This window comes from Bombus pyrosoma, linkage group LG9 (assembly GCF_014825855.1).
Source record: "Bombus pyrosoma isolate SC7728 linkage group LG9, ASM1482585v1, whole genome shotgun sequence".
NCBI classification, from domain to species: domain Eukaryota; kingdom Metazoa; phylum Arthropoda; class Insecta; order Hymenoptera; family Apidae; genus Bombus; species Bombus pyrosoma.
The window spans coordinates 10,720,549-10,738,244 of NC_057778.1; the positions used below are offsets into that span (position 1 = coordinate 10,720,549).

At 31.9% G+C, this 17,696-nt stretch overlaps 5 protein-coding genes across 6 annotated transcripts; 3 read left to right on the top strand and 2 right to left on the bottom strand.

Annotated features, from left to right (window-relative positions):
- The first annotated feature begins 382 nt into the window (after positions 1-382).
- Positions 383-4,841, top strand: LOC122571005 (beta-1,3-glucan-binding protein 1-like). Its single transcript, XM_043734131.1, has 8 exons — positions 383-598; positions 1,855-2,082; positions 2,165-2,379; positions 2,542-2,678; positions 2,756-2,922; positions 3,642-3,976; positions 4,527-4,628; positions 4,701-4,841. Exons 1-8 carry the CDS (start codon positions 454-456, stop codon positions 4,800-4,802), a joined length of 1,431 nt encoding a protein of 476 aa, XP_043590066.1. The 5' UTR covers positions 383-453; the 3' UTR covers positions 4,803-4,841.
- LOC122571010 lies at positions 4,821-5,563 on the bottom strand. Its single transcript, XM_043734143.1, has 2 exons — positions 5,375-5,563; positions 4,821-5,283 (listed from the first exon to the last, which is right to left on the bottom strand). Exons 1-2 carry the CDS (start codon positions 5,408-5,410, stop codon positions 4,912-4,914), a joined length of 408 nt encoding a protein of 135 aa, XP_043590078.1. The 5' UTR covers positions 5,411-5,563; the 3' UTR covers positions 4,821-4,911.
- Positions 5,564-5,675: 112 nt separating this feature from the next.
- LOC122571011 lies at positions 5,676-7,007 on the top strand. Its single transcript, XM_043734144.1, has 3 exons — positions 5,676-5,811; positions 6,466-6,597; positions 6,719-7,007. The coding sequence occupies exons 1-3, from the start codon at positions 5,791-5,793 to the stop codon at positions 6,860-6,862; spliced, it is 297 nt and encodes a 98-aa protein (XP_043590079.1). The 5' UTR covers positions 5,676-5,790; the 3' UTR covers positions 6,863-7,007.
- LOC122571002 (calcium-transporting ATPase type 2C member 1) lies at positions 6,376-17,571 on the bottom strand. Of its 2 annotated transcripts, XM_043734126.1 has the most exons (17): positions 17,324-17,571; positions 15,385-15,715; positions 13,252-13,467; positions 13,073-13,162; positions 12,887-12,984; positions 12,239-12,497; positions 11,821-12,157; positions 11,349-11,737; positions 11,103-11,259; positions 10,869-11,039; positions 10,470-10,785; positions 10,208-10,393; positions 9,972-10,119; positions 9,803-9,898; positions 9,583-9,724; positions 9,406-9,498; positions 6,376-6,611 (listed from the first exon to the last, which is right to left on the bottom strand). In XM_043734126.1, exons 2-17 carry the CDS (start codon positions 15,493-15,495, stop codon positions 6,556-6,558), a joined length of 2,865 nt encoding a protein of 954 aa, XP_043590061.1. In that variant the 5' UTR covers positions 15,496-15,715; positions 17,324-17,571; the 3' UTR covers positions 6,376-6,555. The 2 variants fall into 2 exon arrangements, with proteins under 2 accessions (XP_043590061.1, XP_043590062.1); XM_043734127.1 differs by lacking the exon at positions 6,376-6,611 and having other exon boundaries at positions 8,691-9,498; positions 13,252-13,452; positions 17,324-17,570.
- LOC122571012 lies at positions 7,353-8,963 on the top strand. The gene is made up of 3 exons (XM_043734145.1): positions 7,353-7,596; positions 7,952-8,064; positions 8,319-8,963. Exons 1-3 carry the CDS (start codon positions 7,579-7,581, stop codon positions 8,434-8,436), a joined length of 249 nt encoding a protein of 82 aa, XP_043590080.1. The 5' UTR covers positions 7,353-7,578; the 3' UTR covers positions 8,437-8,963.
- Positions 17,572-17,696: the final 125 nt, after the last annotated feature.

Here is a 17,696-nt window from a genome sequence, read left to right on the forward strand (position 1 = left end):
TGTCTGTAATTAAAATAGCAATTGAAAATCAAAATTATTGGAACAAAAAATAAATTAAAAAGTAAATTTCGCATTATATTTAAAGATTAATAAGATATATAAATTAGTTCGAATTTTAACTTCACTTTTTGGACTGTTTCATCGAATCAACAATATAAAGAATATACGTATGTATTGACAATCAACGAAATGAATCAAACCAATTACTAATCATTTCTGTAGTTCATGATTTTTACGTTGTTCGATTAACTGGATAGAGATTTTTAGCGTCAGTCGAAGAATCGCCAATCCGCAAAAGAGTGAAAGATCATTTCCGAGATGGGAAGCTTCATAGAGATAAATATACGTTTATATGTATGCATTTATATAAAAACCTGTTTCTAATAAAACGCCACAGCGGCGTTCTATTCCTCAGTATCGCTTGAACCAGCAGCATCATCGAACGTGGTCATCATGAACGTTCTCGGAACAAAGTGGTTACTTTTTAATGTCATTTTATTGTTTAACGTAGTAATTCAAGAAAATTCAGCACAATATGTTCCTCCAGCAGCGAGCGTAGAACCTCTTTATCCAAAAGGATTACGGATGTCTATTCCAGGTGAGTAGGATTCCTTATTTTTGGTGTCTGTCTATATGTATATTCGCTTGGTACCAGTATCTTTGTGCAACTTTAGTGTTCTGTTATTTTGTTAAAATGAGAGATGTACCGACTTGTGGTCGATTATCCGGCTTAAGTGCTAAGGCATCTTGCTAAAGCATAGAAATAAAAATACAATGTTCTCTCTTTTTTATTTTAGTATAATTTTTTTCATTAGTATAATTTTAATATTTTTCAATATGCAATAACATAGTATATTTACTTACAGGTACATAATTAACACAGATTAATAATTAACCTAATTAATTAAATTAACTAAATAACCTAAGTAATTAAATGTACTTACAGATACATGAACTAAATAAATACCAATTAACTAGAAACATTCGTCATTATTTTTTAATTTTATAATAAAATAAAAATAAGAAAAAAGTTAAACAATTTTCTGTTTGGGTTTAGACGTGTCTGACAATAATCGGCGATAGCTTTGAAAGCCAATTTATTGGTCGATTTAGTCGGTGCATCTCTAAAAATTATTCAAATGAAATGGTTGATGAAGGTAACCGTTGAAGGTGAACAGGAACAAGGAAATATTTTACATCTTAACGAAAGGAATGTGTTTGTTTAAAGAGTACGAAAATTGTATATGCACGAAAAACACGTATAAAATACCTTGCAATACCCTTTTTGCGTTTGATATAACAATTGTAAGTGTAATATTTTAATTCCCAAAAGAAATTACTCACGCTTCTAATTGCACAATTCTATAGTTCCAGTGATAATCTTTGATTGATGGCTCAATAGAGAATTTGCATATTTTAATTTGTACATTGCACGCACATTGATACAATAGTAATGCACTTGAAATTTCCTCATTACGATATATCAAACAATAAACAAGATTATACTTGTATAAAAAAAAGATTATCACCGATAATTTTGAATTAAATTAATGCAAAAAAATTTGTATTGTACTCTGAATAGGTTTCTTCGATGATACATTTTACCATTATAATAATGCATTTTTTCATAATAATGCGAAAATATGTAAATAAGTATCCAAAGTATAGTACTCATTATCATGTAAATTATTGTAGATAAAATAAATCCCTGCGCACGAATCTCTTATTTGACTTTTTACAGCTATATTTATACATATTTACAAAGTTCTACTATTTTAAATTGTATATCGTGAGATTAATGTATCTCTAAAAGCACTGACAATTTTTGACGAAGAAAATACTTTTTCTACTCAGATGAGGATGGTATCAGTTTGGTCGCATTTCACGTAAAATTTAACGACGATTTCTACAGCCTTGAAGCGGGTACTATTGCCAGGGACATCATAAAAAAGAAAAATGGCCGTTGGACTTATGAAGATAGAAGCACGAGATTAAAACGAGGCGACAAAATTTATTATTGGCTCCATGTCGTTTACGAAGGTCTTGGTTATAATTTACTTGACCAACAATATGAAGTCAAAGGTTTGTTGAAAATAAAAGAAATGATTTTGGTACTGTTTCTCTGTAAAACTTTGACTGTTCATTTTATTCCTTCTGTTTTTAGAATTTTACAATTACGATGGAACTCCAGTGGACGGAGGTACCACAGATAACATCACCTGTACCACACCATCTCAGACTAAAATCTTTGAAGGTAGTTCTATATATCAGCAGACGAAAGGAAAAACTATCTGTCCGGGACAAACGATCTTCGAAGAAAATTTCGATTTTCTTAATACGAATCTTTGGACGAACCTCGAACGTTTTTCTGGCATTCCGGTAAATATGCTAGCCACGTTTGAATTTATAGATAGTTTTAAATTATTAAAGAAGATAGGAGAATATATTCTGTTCTCTGTAGAAATAATAAATCTAATATGTTAAGGAATAACATAGATAAAATCGAATTAAGCCAGTTAAAAATTTATTGTTTTATTTTAGAATTTTGAATTTGTCGTATATATGAAGAATAGCGACAACGTGGAAGTCAAAGATGGTATTTTGCATATTAAACCAACTTTCATCAATGATAAGTTTGGTCACAACTTCGTTACAAACGGAAATCTGACTTTGACGAGGTAAAAATTTAATTATCAACAAGTCAATCATAATGAAGTCATAATCGTCATGTTAAAAATCTTGAATGTCTCTTTAGCTGTACAGGCGTAGCTAATACCGATGATTGCAAACGAAATGCATTTGCAGCGTACATTTTACCGCCTGTTATATCAGGACGATTAAATACCAAGTCATCGTTCGCTTTTCAGTACGGACGCATTCAAATCCGTGCCAAATTGCCTCGTGGTGACTGGTTATATCCTTGTAAGTTCTATCGTACATTTTGTGGATCTTTATATAGTTATGATATTTCGCTAATTAATTGTTAACTGCTAAATATACCGGTTAATATACAGTAGAGCCTCTTGCATCCGAACTCTCGTTACGTACTATGTACGTAGATATATGTTATTGAATGTGTATATTATTATATGACTTATTTTCACATCTACAAAAAATACTTGCCAAAATACGATATATAGTTTATGAGTGACAAATGTGTCATAAACATAGAAAAATTGAGATACATACTGAAAATTGAACAAATAGATATAGACAGTTATATCTATATCTATTGTTACAGTGACAGTTATATCTATATCTAAGATATATCTATATCTTAATATAGATACCAGAATGTATTGTAGAAAAAGCGGAATGTATTATACAAACCAGAAACTATCATAAGCCGCGAGACAAGGATTATGTACAAATAAATGATAAATAATTCAATAAAAGACCTCAATGGCTTCTAGCAGCCAGAGAAATATGAAATCCTTAAATAGTGGAACAAATTAACAATTTTTTTTATCTCTATTTTTTTTTTTTGTCGAAGATTTCATTATCCGGACAATTTTGTCTCCTTATTAGTACGGATATAGGAGGCTCTGTACTGTACTTTGTGTCACTATTTTAAAAAGTTCAGTTATCAAGATTGATTATTTAATTTAGTAAATGGTGTATAATTCATTGTTATATTTTAGTACTCACTCTAGAGAACATAAACGAATATACAGCAAATTCGCCGCTCTATTCTGACATCATAGTGGCTCATTCAAACGGAAATCAATTCCTCAAAACGCGAGAAGGAAACGACATTAGCGGACACATTCTTATAGCTGGAGCTCATGCGACGACCATAAACCAACATTCTCCACGTGATAATCGATTAATGCTTCCTAAAAAGACTTCAACGAATTTATGGTCAGATGATTATCATGTGTACGATTTGGAATGGAAAAGCGATCGAATCACGCTCAAGGTTGATGGAGAACAGTATGGCGATCAAGAAGTTCCACCAAGTTTGTTCAATAATCCGGTTAGTACTTTAAACTGCAAATATGTAACTACTTTCACCATCTTTCTTTATCTGTTCGTCTTGTAATACTGCTAACAATCTAAGATCACAAGGAAGGAATATGACAAGTCTATTTTTAGTAACTTTCTGATGTTTATACTATTTGGTAGCTGGAAGAAATACATAACTGAAATGTAGAACAACCTTAAAAAATGTAAGACTTGGCAACAAATGCACAATTTTTGTAGAAAAAAGAACAGTAAACTAATTCCTTCATGCACAAATCTTTCTTTGGTTTAGTAACATAAACAATTAAATCTTTTTATAATAAAAATCGGCTAAAATACGTACATATTTTAATATAAAATATCGTAGTACCTGGATCTAATTAAATTACTTAGAGTAATAATTACTTAGAGTAATATATTGTACATGTCACGAGCATGTGCATTAAGTAGTTGAAGAATTGAATTTAAAAATTGCTTTCTTACAGAAGAAGAATATGACTTATGCCTTTTCTATAATCTTTAATTCTAAATATGTTCATTTAACATATTCCACGTTTTAACAGGCTTACATAAACATCGGTCTAGCCGTAGGAGGTCACTTGGTCTTCCCAGACGGCTGTATCAGCAGCGACTACGCAAAGCCCTGGAGAGACGTCGAATCGAAGGTACATCTACTTAAAAAAATCGGCTTCCATTACAAAAACAGGACATTTAAAACACAATATCATTGATTTCAGGCACTCCTCAACTTCTATACAGCAGCAAACACATGGCAAACAACCTGGAGGAACAGAGACACCGGTCTTCATATAGACTACATTAAAATTCTGGCTGTCTAATTCCATTTTTCACTTTGATTGAAGAACACATTTAATCACTCCTTTCTATTTTCTATCGCTTTCGTATTCCTTCATATAAATCCATATAAATTGATAAAATACACAGCAATTAGAAGGGAAGCGGAGGAGGTACCAACACGGAAGCAGGTAACGGTTCTTGATAAGGCACGTCATCCGGATGAAAACCAGAACCAAGCAATTCAATCAGTCGTTGTCCTCGATAGCCATAGCGTCTCTGATAATCAAACGAGGCACGAGGTCCATCTTCTGGTCTGAATTCAAACATCATCTTCTTCCTAGTGTCCGGAGAAGCTACCAGTCTCAGAAAACCATCCACACCGTTTCTTGGCCATTCCCAAAATCTTCCACTAGACCATAGCGAACGAATCATGGCCATCCATCTCGAGGGAGACAAACCAAACGGAAGTGTCCTAGCGACTCGAGTTGAAACAGTTCCTTCGCACCGGACTACTATGCACAGCTGTACATGCAATAAAACAATTATGAAACGATTTTCTGATAAGTTTTTACTGTAGATCACGATCGATATAGCCGAGCGTAGATCCACTTACCGCGCAGATTAATATTAACACGTGGCTCGCGCGCATTTTCTTTTATCGAACCTCCAGGTAGGAAGACAGGGAAAGCAATATCCCATCATTCATGGTGCCCACTCACCTTTATGTCTTTCGAGTGGGTGAAAATTTCGTGCATAGAATACATTGTGATTTTTTCGTGATAGAATTATCAATCGTCGAAGCGTTGAGCAGTAGCGTTGTTCTTCGAACGATTCGCGCCTCCTTCCTCGACATCGGATTTCTTTACTTTCACTAATAGCATTGCGCCAGACTTCCATGATATACCAACTGATTTCTTTTTCACGGTGTCCTCACGGAGCAATGTTAGTTGGTATTCCGCGCTCATTCCGATATCATCAATCAGGCTATCGTCAACGTGATCCTACGTGACCACCTCGAAGAGGAACAACATGGATTTCCCTCGTAGTTTGGTAGTTACAATTTACTATACAATTGCAAACAGCGATTTTTCGATCGTTTTTTTAGTTCCTTCTCTGAAGTGGTTTTGAAGCTAGTAATCAGTTAGAATGAGTAGTAGAGATGTAAAACTTGTATTTTGTGGTTATTTACAGGGGAAAAAATAAGAGAAATTATTGAGGTTATTTTATATTCGAACGCATGCTTGAACTTAATAAGAGGGATAAGTTACGTTCGTGCATGACGTGTTTCAAAATTACGTGGTATAATCGATACGGGTGAATTCGCAGAATAGTTTCGTAATAGCTTGAAAATGATGACACATTTGTATAAATAGATTGAATTTACTAATGTCGTCGTTCGGTGCTAATCTTCTTTCTAATTTTTTGTAGGCACAAGAGAAATATGAATAAAACATTGAGAAATTTAATAACTATAATGTAATAGAATACATAGAAGAAGATATAAAATTATAGCTCAAAATAAAAACTGTGAATTTTACATTTACATAACAATTTAGTATAAAGCATTCTTATACTGATTGAACATGCTTAAATAAAGAATAATAATTTACAAAATAATCATGCAAGAATACGCGTTTATTATATACTATTCTATGCATATAGACTTAGGATTGAATTACATCGATAAATTTTTGGACATTTTAGACAATTTCGATTTTTCTTATCTTGCTGCTTAACGCTGATGGAATCGTATCAGCCGCCGATGTCTTCCACATTTTTTCATTTATTCACGATCTAGTTCAGTATAACGTAGCGGGGATACCGCTCATCCACAAGGCAAGTATAACGTTCTGTGAAACAGAAAATCAAGGTTAAAATAAAAGTTCTGAGAAAATGTAATTAAGAATAGTACGATTACTTGCATTAAGTGAATAATCGTATGCTAATTGTTGCGCAGAAAACACAATGGAACTTTGATCCAGAAGATGGGAAACAGAGAAGAATCAGATACGAGAAGGAAAATGGTCGTCATGGAGAGATCGCAATAGCAAAGGTCGGTATGGGAGTCGGAATCCAGGAGCCATCCACAAAATCTGCGTAAAAACTAATAGGAAATCGCTAATCTGCAAAAAGAAATATATCAAAAATTAATGAAAACTATCTTATAAGTAAAATTGATTACGCTAATTGTTGTAAAAAATCAAATGTATTTTAGTAAAACAAAATAAACATTTTTCTTTCAAGTATTTAACTTGGATAAATAGTATTCTATCTTGTACATAATATTTTGAAATATATTATACTTTATATTTAAATACAATTCTTCTTCGTCTTCCTTTTTATTTAAAAAAATATATTCTGCTTTAAAAGTATGCATATTTACTTAGATTTCAAGGTCATGCTTTTTTCAAGGAATTTCGTCAATTGTCAATTGTATAATCGACTTTCGACGAATTCCAAATAACAGGAGTACGTAAAAATTCAATTCGTCACAATGTTAGCAGGTGCGCGTATGTAAAATGTACGACTTTCACTTCATACAAAAAAAAGGCGAAGTGGGGACGGAATGAGGCACAGTAACGGACTTCGAAATAAGGCAAACTATCAAGTAGAATCAGAAAAACGGAAACAGACCGATCGTACGGGCCGCAGTATCGTCTTCCTCTCGTTCTTTCTCAATTAAAATAATCTACATTACTTATATTTCGGTGAAAACCGATACATTGGAATAAAGACACTCGCATTACTAGTGTTACGCTTTGTGACGAACTTGCTTTTCGTTCTGCAAATTGAAACTATTACCTTGCTGTCACCGAAATGGCAAGACACGCTCCTGTAAGTAAACGAACTAAAAAACGAACGTAATAAAACTTCAAAATAAAAATAAAGATAAATGTGCAAGTAAAGAAACATACGTAAATAAAATTATGCTTGTGCAAACATTTACAGTAAACTAAAAAGGATTCAAGGAATATGTAATCTTTGGCTAAAGTAGGTCTAAAGTAGGTACTTCTTGACCTGTTTACGGTGTACGTGCTACATAAAACGATGCTCATTTCTTTTTCTTTTTCGTGCTATTTATTATGAAACATTTAATAGATTCATCTAATATATATGTATACGCTAAATGTAGGATACTTTTTCGCATATTTTCGTTTCGACATGCTAATACAAACTGGTCTACTTTCAGTGGACGACCATGATCTTTGCTACAATAATCGTTGCCTCTTTACTTGGATTAATCGTCGAAACCGCGGCGACGATAGCTCAACCAAAGGCACCTAATTTTCAGTATTTTGAACGGTAAGAGATTAAAGAAACATACAAAGAGGATAAATTCATATTTTAAACATATTGAAAGGAGGTAAACAATGGTTCGCTGTTACACAGTTGTAAAAAGGATTACAATGATCTCATGCTAAATTACAATTTGTAATATTACATACATATTATTAAAGAAATAATCGTCTAAAGGTGTAAAATACATATGCATCGATTTTTGTTTAAAAATAAATGCAATCACAAGATTTTATTAATTATTAACTGATTATTTATAGGCCTAAATATCGCTACCCATACTATGATGAAAATGGCAGGGGAAAATTACTCTATGGTTATGGAGGACCAGATCTGTATCAATACAAAACTTTCAGTGCCCTTGAGGGAATTCATTAAGATAAGGAGTATTAAATTGCGCTATTAAGACATCTAGTTAATAATCATTCTATGAGTTGTGATTATTATCATATAGGGTGATCGTTTGTGAAATGACATATAGTACATACACGATTTTGCTTCGGATTACAAGAAAATGATTACATATATTCTATGTTGCACAATAATAACATACAATATGTAACTTTTAATACTTTCATTATATCCTTACATCTTTTCTTGTTATCAGAAACACATCGAGTCACGCTATGGAATTAAGGAACATTACAAGATCATTTATTCTCCCAATCATAACCAATTGTATTTTTAAATGCAATCAATCGATATGCTTAATTACGTTGTAAACATGTAAATATTATGTTTCTTCGCCGCGGGTTATGAATCCTTTTGTTCGACAATACGAGTTCGCGAAAGTAGAAATGAGTCTATGTATTTATCTCTAAAGACAAATTACTTCGTTAGTCAGATGAATGAAAAAATGTATTAGACATTAGAATATTATAAATCGATGCAGAAATTACTACAAATACAATTACGAGTAATATCATTAAAATTGATCGTCTATGAAAAATTTGTGGAATGTGCATAGCATTTCTAGAGTCTATGACGTGTCCAATATAATCACCGTGAAGACAAAATACGGTTAGATTCTAGCGCCTAGAAATCGGGTATCGTACATCAGAAAGGCAGAAAAATTTGTAAAGTTTAAAAAACGCAGTCATTTTAAATCTTAGTTAAACGCGTTTAGTTAGACGCAGAAAGTGTTCGTTCCGTGACAAGTGCACATACAAGTTTACAAATGTGCAAGCATAGTCGAGTGTATAGCGAGATATTATTGATAAACGAATGACTACTACCCGTACGATGTGTATTGGGTATTTTATTCCAAATGATCCTTGTCCGCCTTATCTTCGGCAGACTGTAACTGTCATACAAAATCCATTTCGGATTTATTATAATATCGTGTACCTGTTCGTAGGTTATACAGCTGCCTTTCTATTAATTTCTTTATCTCGCTAATTATGAAAACGCTTGACGTGATTCCAACAAGAACCAAGATATCTGTTGAAAACAGAAACAAATATTTCCTTCAAAAGTTAAAAAATAAAAATGAAATATTATAAAAGCTTCGTTTAAAATACGCACCTACTGCCGAAAGTGCTTCGGTTTGGAAAACTCGTTGTAACGGTGGAAAGTAGATCACTAGCATCTGTCCTATTACTGATAATGTTACGGCTACCAGGAACATTTTGTTACTAAATAAACCAATAGTAAATATTGATTTGGTCTGAAATGTTTATGACATGTTTAATTCATGGAAAATATATATATTTCAATGTTAAACAATTTCATTATTTTTTTTTACCTGTGATCTACAGCTTAGAGCATTAAACATATCGAAGAAAACGAAACATGTAAATGTCATGGTTGTATCCCTTGCAGTGTTACCATCAGTCGTCATCTAATAAAAACAAGACACGAGAAAAGTTATAAAGTTTATAAAACATGAATGTTCTTTACAATAAATTTCGTACCTCGTTATTATAAACCCACAAAGTACCAATAATAATAATAGTAGCTGATAACAATACATTAATAATAAGCTGTCGAGTGATCATTGGTTCTTTTGTGTTGCGTGGTTTTTGTTTTAAGACATCCTTATCAACTGGTTCAACGCCAAGACTATAAGAAATAATTAAATATATAAATATGATAACGTATCTAGAACCATCTAATGTATCATAGAGAACTCTTTTGATTTCTACATTACCTTTGAGCAGGTGGTCCATCCATAATAATATTAATCCATAGAATTTGCATCGCATTTAATGGATTTGGTATACCCATCAAAGTAGCAAGTGCAATTAAAGATAGAGCAGCTATGCTAGTACTTAATTGAAATCTTACAAAATTTCGTATATTATGAAAAATTCCTTTTCCTTCCTCAATTGCAGCACTAAAAGATATATACAATTAAAGTAAAGTGAATGTAAAAAATGTTGAGAATTATTAAAGAAGAAACTAATATGTACATAATAGTTTCAAAATCGTCATCCACCAAAATCATGTCCGCAGCTTCTTTACAAACATCAGTACCATTTTTACCCATGGCTATGCCTATATCTGCTTTTTTCAAAGCAACTCCATCATTCACACCATCTCCTGTCATGCCCACTATATTTCCTTCCCTCTGCAAGGCTTTTACGATACACAATTTGTGCTTAGGCGTAACGCGGTAAAACACACTAACGCTATTGATACATTGCTCTAGCTGGTGTTCGGACATTAAATCAATCTCATCTCCAGAGATTAGCCGTGAATGAAGTACATCTAACCCAATCATACTTGCTAAAATAAAAAAATATGTTACAATGCATTATTCTTGCAATATCTTTACAAACTATAAAAAATTCAATAAATCTATGTTGTACCTATTGCGGATGCAGTTTCTTTGGCATCGCCAGTAACCATTTTTACCTTAACACCACTATTTATAAGAGTCGTTATAGATTCACGAACGTGTGGTCGTGGAGGATCGCATATACCAACGAAACCAACATACATTAGATCTTGCAACGATGTACCACGTGCCAATCCAATTACTGTAAATATATTAAAAAATATTAAGTAAAGAAATTGAAATTATTATCGTCATTAAAACGCACCTCTTAATCCTTGTTGTCCAACATCATAAGCTTCTGTTAAAAATTCTTCGTCTTTTTTTTGATTCAAAGAATGTACTTGACCATTGATAGAATACTTGGTACATAACGGTAAAATCTTATCCAAAGCACCTTTTACAAAATATATTTCTTGCTTATTCTGTAACATATATTTACAAAAATATAATAAAAATATTTAATATGAATGGTATTAATAATTAAAGAATTATTTAACAAATTATTATTTACCTCTCCGTATTTGGGAGTACATTTTACAGCCATCATTTTCTGTTCGGATGAAAATGGATATTCTTGTAATCGTAGATATCTATCAGCAACTCCGTACATTCCGTATTTCATTGCCACCGCTATCAACGCACCTTCCGTTGGTTGACCAAGTAAAGTATCATTTTGCAGTATAGCATTGTTGCAAACACATCCTACTTCCAACATGTTGCTGATGGCCGTACGTGCAAGGTCCATGTTGTCACATTTTCGAATTCGTACTTCTCCTTTATCATTATAACCAGCTCCAGTAACATCAGCTATGTATCCTTCCGGTGTCATCAGAATGGTTACAGTCATTTCATTCTTCGTAATAGTACCAGTTTTATCAGAACATATCACGTTTACACAACCTACGCATTTGACGACATAATACCTATATATCTTTGTCTAGCTTTGATAAATGATTATGAAACTCTGTTGCACATATATTTACCCAATGTTTCCACTGTTGGTAATTTCTTCACAATGGCTTTTCTTTTAGCCATCCTCATAACACCCAATGCTAAGGTCACAGTTACAACAATAGGCAAACCTTCTGGTATAGCTGCTACTGCTAAACTCACACTGATGGTAAACATTTCGAGTATAGCTTTGCCTTGGATCCAGCCAAGAAGCATAATAATACCGATAATGCAGAATGAGTAAAAGGATAATTGAGTACCCAAAATATCCATACTTCTTTGAAGTGGTGTTTTTGGAGCTTCTTCGGCCTGCATCATTGAGAAAACTTCTCCAAATTCACTTTTTTCTCCTGTATTCACTACTATACCCTATAGAATATTTTTTATACATTTAAATTAATTGTACGTAATTGCTACATTATGAACCCATTAAAATTTAGTAGAACTTACTTTTCCATTGCCACAACGCACTAATGTACCCATAAACGCAATATTTCTCTTTGTTGTTAATCCATTAGTTTTAAGTAATGGAGCTGTTGATTTTTGTGCTGGTTCAGTTTCTCCAGTAAAACTACTCTCATCAATTGCTAAATCTATTGCTTCAAATATCCTGATATCTGCAGGTACTCTATCACCAATATTTAAGTAAACTACATCACCAGGAACTAAATTGCGAGCGAGAAATGTTTCTACGCAGCCTTCTCTTACGCTGTAAAAAAATATTCAAAGAATTATTTTGATATCAAAATTTTCTAACACCTTTTAAAACATTGTTGCATATTATAAAATTAAATTAAAAAGTTTAACTTCCATTCTCAACCTAGAACTGTGCATCTTTAAAATTGGACATTCTAAATAAAGGGGAAGGAATTTCACCTTATTAATCTACTGATTGGAATTGGATACTATATCTTCTGTTTTAAGAAAGCAAAGTAATACTCCATACAAAGGGTTAATATATCCTCCAAAGACCATATTTCTAGAGGAAATGTTAATTTAAATAAATGTTATCAACAATTTTTATCTTTACTATACTTAATATAATTTTACATAATTTTTATTGGACAAATATTTGATAAATAATACAAATTTTCTTACCAGTGACAAGTTGGTGGCACCAGTTTATTTAATTCTTCCAAGGATTTTTCAGAACGATATTCTTGTACAAAAGCAACTGTCACTACTATTATGATAGCCTAAGAAGAGATATACTTTATTAGTGTAAATGTTAATTAAAATGTAATTTGAGAAATATCACGCTGACAGGAACTATGATAAACTTACCACTGTAATACTGACTGCATCATCAAATTGCCTCATACATACACTGACGAAGGCAGAACCAAGAAGTAACAGAATTAGAGGATTTTTAAACTGCAAAAAGAAAAGGATATAATAAATTTTATACTCTATTATTCATATTAATTTAAAATTAAATAATACACTGAAAACCCCTCAGGTACCTGTTCAAGATACTTTTTCCATGTTGGTTCCTCCTCTTTAACACTGAACTCATTGAATCCAACTAATTGTCTTCGATGATCAGCCTCCTGCCACCAAAGACCTGTTCTTATGTCAACATGTAATCTAGCTGCTACTTCCTCAGCACCAAGGCTGGCTGCTTCAGCTGTTGTTAACCACATTTCTGATGTTTGATCTTTCCCCTTAAAAAATGAAAACTAAATGTTTTCTATTCAATATTTTTCAAATGCTCGCCCAACTTTAACAGACATGAAAATGATTTTCTAACCTTTATCACGAACTTTCGTTCATTTTAAAGTAACAGATAACAAATTTAATAAAATTGGACACATTGTCTTTTTGACAAAAATATTTATCTTTTTTGCTATCAAAACACTTGCTACTCCGAGATATATATTGCCGATATTGATGACGCATTGTTAAACCCATTAAGGGTTTTCCACATTTTACAGTATACATCAAAGGAATTACAAAATATCTTTATATAAAAAATATAAACATAAATAATATTTTGTTTATAAATATATGTACATAATGAAGTTGTAACTGCATTTAATTTATTTGCACTTGAAAAATATAACATAAATCATCAGTGTTAGACCGACGTTTAGTAAGGTGACACGTGTACCTTGTATTCTGTTTGTATTATAGGGCGTATCAATCTAACACAGAAATGGGTGCAATATATTTGCAAGAATAACAAAACATTTATAGAATAAGCATATTTCACGATAAATTTTTTTTAAAATAATGTTATCTTGTAAGGTAAAGACATTGAAATATGATTAACCATAATTTCTAACCTTGAAAAATTCACGAAACTATTGACAAATATATAATTTACATATTATTATTATTTTACTTCAAATATGATCTAAGGATATTAGTAAAAACTGAATGACTCTATCAAGTATTACGAATTTACTGAATATTACAGATGGTTGTATTCAATATATATAATTTTTATAAATGTTTTATCTATTATATATAGGTATAATAATAACTTCTTTACGATAACTAATTAATATATATACCTATTACATGTATTTTCCATTATCGTATTTGAAAGTATTGTATTACGCAGTTTATGCCTGAAATAACGTTCCAATACTTTCGACTGTACAAACTGATTCCTAGATTACGGAAGGGGGAATTATTTTTCTAGGAACTACCATTTATATAACATATAATTATATCTATAATTTTATACGTACTCATTTCGAATATTCAATTTACAAAGTAACAAGGGAAACAGAATTTCAATTGTTGGCTGTAAAAAAATTCCATGCAACATCAACTTTAAAATATTGTACAAATCGTAAATATTCGATTTTCCATTCTAGCAATTATCGATCCGTTTTCCATAGAATGCGCAAGGCCACATTGCTACACTTATTACCTTAGGTCAACATGTTCAGAATATTTGCTGCCTACACTATCATTGCAAACATTTCAAAATGCTGCATCATGCCTGTGTTTTAACGTCAGAAAATTATCATTCACAATCAATACCATTTGTTCTAATAGTTAGGTAATTCTCATTATCTTCAATGTGTTAGATAATCCATCCAAGAAAAAATGTATAGATGCGTTATAGATACGATTGTTTTCAATGAACTTTTTTAACAAAGATAAAAATGACATATCTCAACAACGAAATGAGAAAAAGATTGCTCGTAGATGAAATCAGAGGTAACAATAGGAGCTCCAGAATGTGCTGTTGGCAGGCTAAATATTCGATCAATAGCGAAACATTTGAAGACATAATGGTTGCAATGAACTTTTCATGTTAACGTATTCTAAACAATTCTTCATTTCACACTCTAAGTTTACAATTCATTTTAATTCTTTCTTATGCTTCTAATAATAAAATATAAATAATGTCACTCAGAACTGTTCCTTTTTTAATAAGGAAAAGCTATGATATTGAAGACTAAACCTTGTTTATTACAAAATAAAACAGCGTACATAATGCCGTATAATATAGTTAAAGGAAAAAATACATTATAAAGAATAATTAATATTAAATAGATAAATAAAAAATTGCATGGGAATGTTTAACAATGCTGTAAATTCGATAATGCGATATTATTATAATTTAAGATAATTCTTACCTCTTTCACCGGTACATTTTCGTTGTGTTCCTTGTCAGTAGCTGCGGTGGCAGCATCAAGTTCATTATCTTCGAAAAGTTTTTCGTATTTCTTACTCGCTGTGTCTTTCATCTCTTCTAAGTCACGTTCTATTTTTCTTTTTTGTTTCCTAGCTCGTTAATTATCGACGATATATGCAACGACGATTTTGTATGTCGCTTATTTTAAAGTTAAAATTCTTATTGGAGACAGGATTTCGCAATATCTCTTTAACAATATACGTTACTATCCGTCAGTCCGGTTTTACGGTTTCGAAAAAAGGAAACACACAGCTCATGGTCCGAATGAATTCCTGTCAAAACGTGTTGGCATTGAATATATACCGAATATTATATATGTATTCATGTATCGCATATCATTGATTTCTACTAGAAGTTAGTAGAAGAGTGGTACCAAAATGACCGATATCTAAAATTGAGTCACAAAATAAGTAAAATTACAAAATTGGCTTGAAACAAGAACTTTGAAATAAAAGATTATTAATTATTGAATCATTTGATAACAAAAAATTTTCCGTGGATTTTATGGGTTTTTAATAAAATATTGTTCCTGTATATACTTTACTATTAAAGAAAGAATTTTTTTTTTTACTATTAAAGAAAACAGCTTTTTGAACTATGACATTAAATGGTATAATTTTATTAAATAAAGTTACGAAATAATTTTACCTAATCAATAGAAAATAATTTATTTTTAAAATTAATTTTTGCAAATATTTCGATTGACGACTTTTTAAATGTGTCACTCTTCTAGGCACCGTCGATATAGTATTTATATTATAGTTGTATGTGTATGTGTGAGGAAATTAAATATCTGCTGGTTCCCAGTCACGCGAAGGTCAAACGAATGCATTTCTGAAGATCATTGGTAATTTAATTATTGTCAAATAACCAACGGCAAAAAAGACAATAATAATTTTAGTAGATTCATTGGAACGTACAAGTTGGCACGCTTGCTAGAAGATTCGAAGAATTTCGACACCTGATAGTGAGTAGAACGATATTGTATTCAGTAGAGATGGATGAATATTGTCCTCTTTAAATGGTCTTGCGACACTTATTGTTTACGATATCTATAAATATTTAACTTGATAGATCATATAACAGAAATTACATACTTATTTCTAATAAACAATCGACATGTAAAGTATCGATTATTTTAAGAAGATATTTTTTCAGTCAAGTTTAATGGAATCTGGAAAGAACCGGCAAAGACACTTAACCGGATAATGCTTACAACTGCTACTAACCTACTTTTAAATTAAACAAAAGAGCTTCATCGATTTCCTAAAGAAGCATGTACAGATAGTAAATATCCCGAATATTACCTTAAATGAAATAATTATTCGCCTAGTTTAATCGGAATTGCAAAATACTTTGACTTAAATTTAAATGACGCTCATTGAAACTAATAGCATTACTTACATACATATGTATACTACTACATTACACCAGTCGAAGTAGTCTGTTACTTTGTATGGAAAAACGACATTTTAATTTCGATGGGAGATATAGTAACGTACAGCGAATACTTTACACGTGTTATCACAAAAGGAAAAAGAAAAGGAATATCAAAGAAAAGCTTCCTATTTAATAAACGATAATAAAAATCAGATAAAAAGTGAACCATATATTATATACGATTGTTATCTGTTATTGAGATAAATAGTTAATTAATCGAAAACACAATTATTGTACTGTTTAGTATCAGCGATGTAATGCACTCGAGCAATTTATGATCAAACACGGGCATACAACTACGCGGTACTTATTACTCCAAATCAATAATGGAGATTTTTTCGGTAAATGCATATAAACCTACATCAATTTCGACGTTTTCCAAAATATGAATAAGGAAGTGAACGCACACTTGTACAGAATCTCTGAGAAAAATATCCTACCCTCAAGGATCGCGAAACCCTTTTAATATCCGAGGCACGTCGAAGGATCTAGTCTCGATGTGCTGGTAGGTAAAACACGCACAATAAAATTGCTCACAAATCACAAATTCCGTGTGATTTATATTGCTTTCGTGGCTTCGTCTCGACGAGAATTAATTAAGCGGCCTTGTCTTCGACGAGAAATTCTACGTATACACTCATACAATAAAAAAACACTGCGAATACGATGTTCGGTTAACGTATGACTACCGAAGACCGAGTGACAAGTAGCTGACGATGTAGCGAGCAGCGCCGCTTATACCCTGCTAGTTGGGCTGAGAAAGCAGCTATATGAATGTGGATGTGTGTCGTGCATATATATAGCACGGCCTGC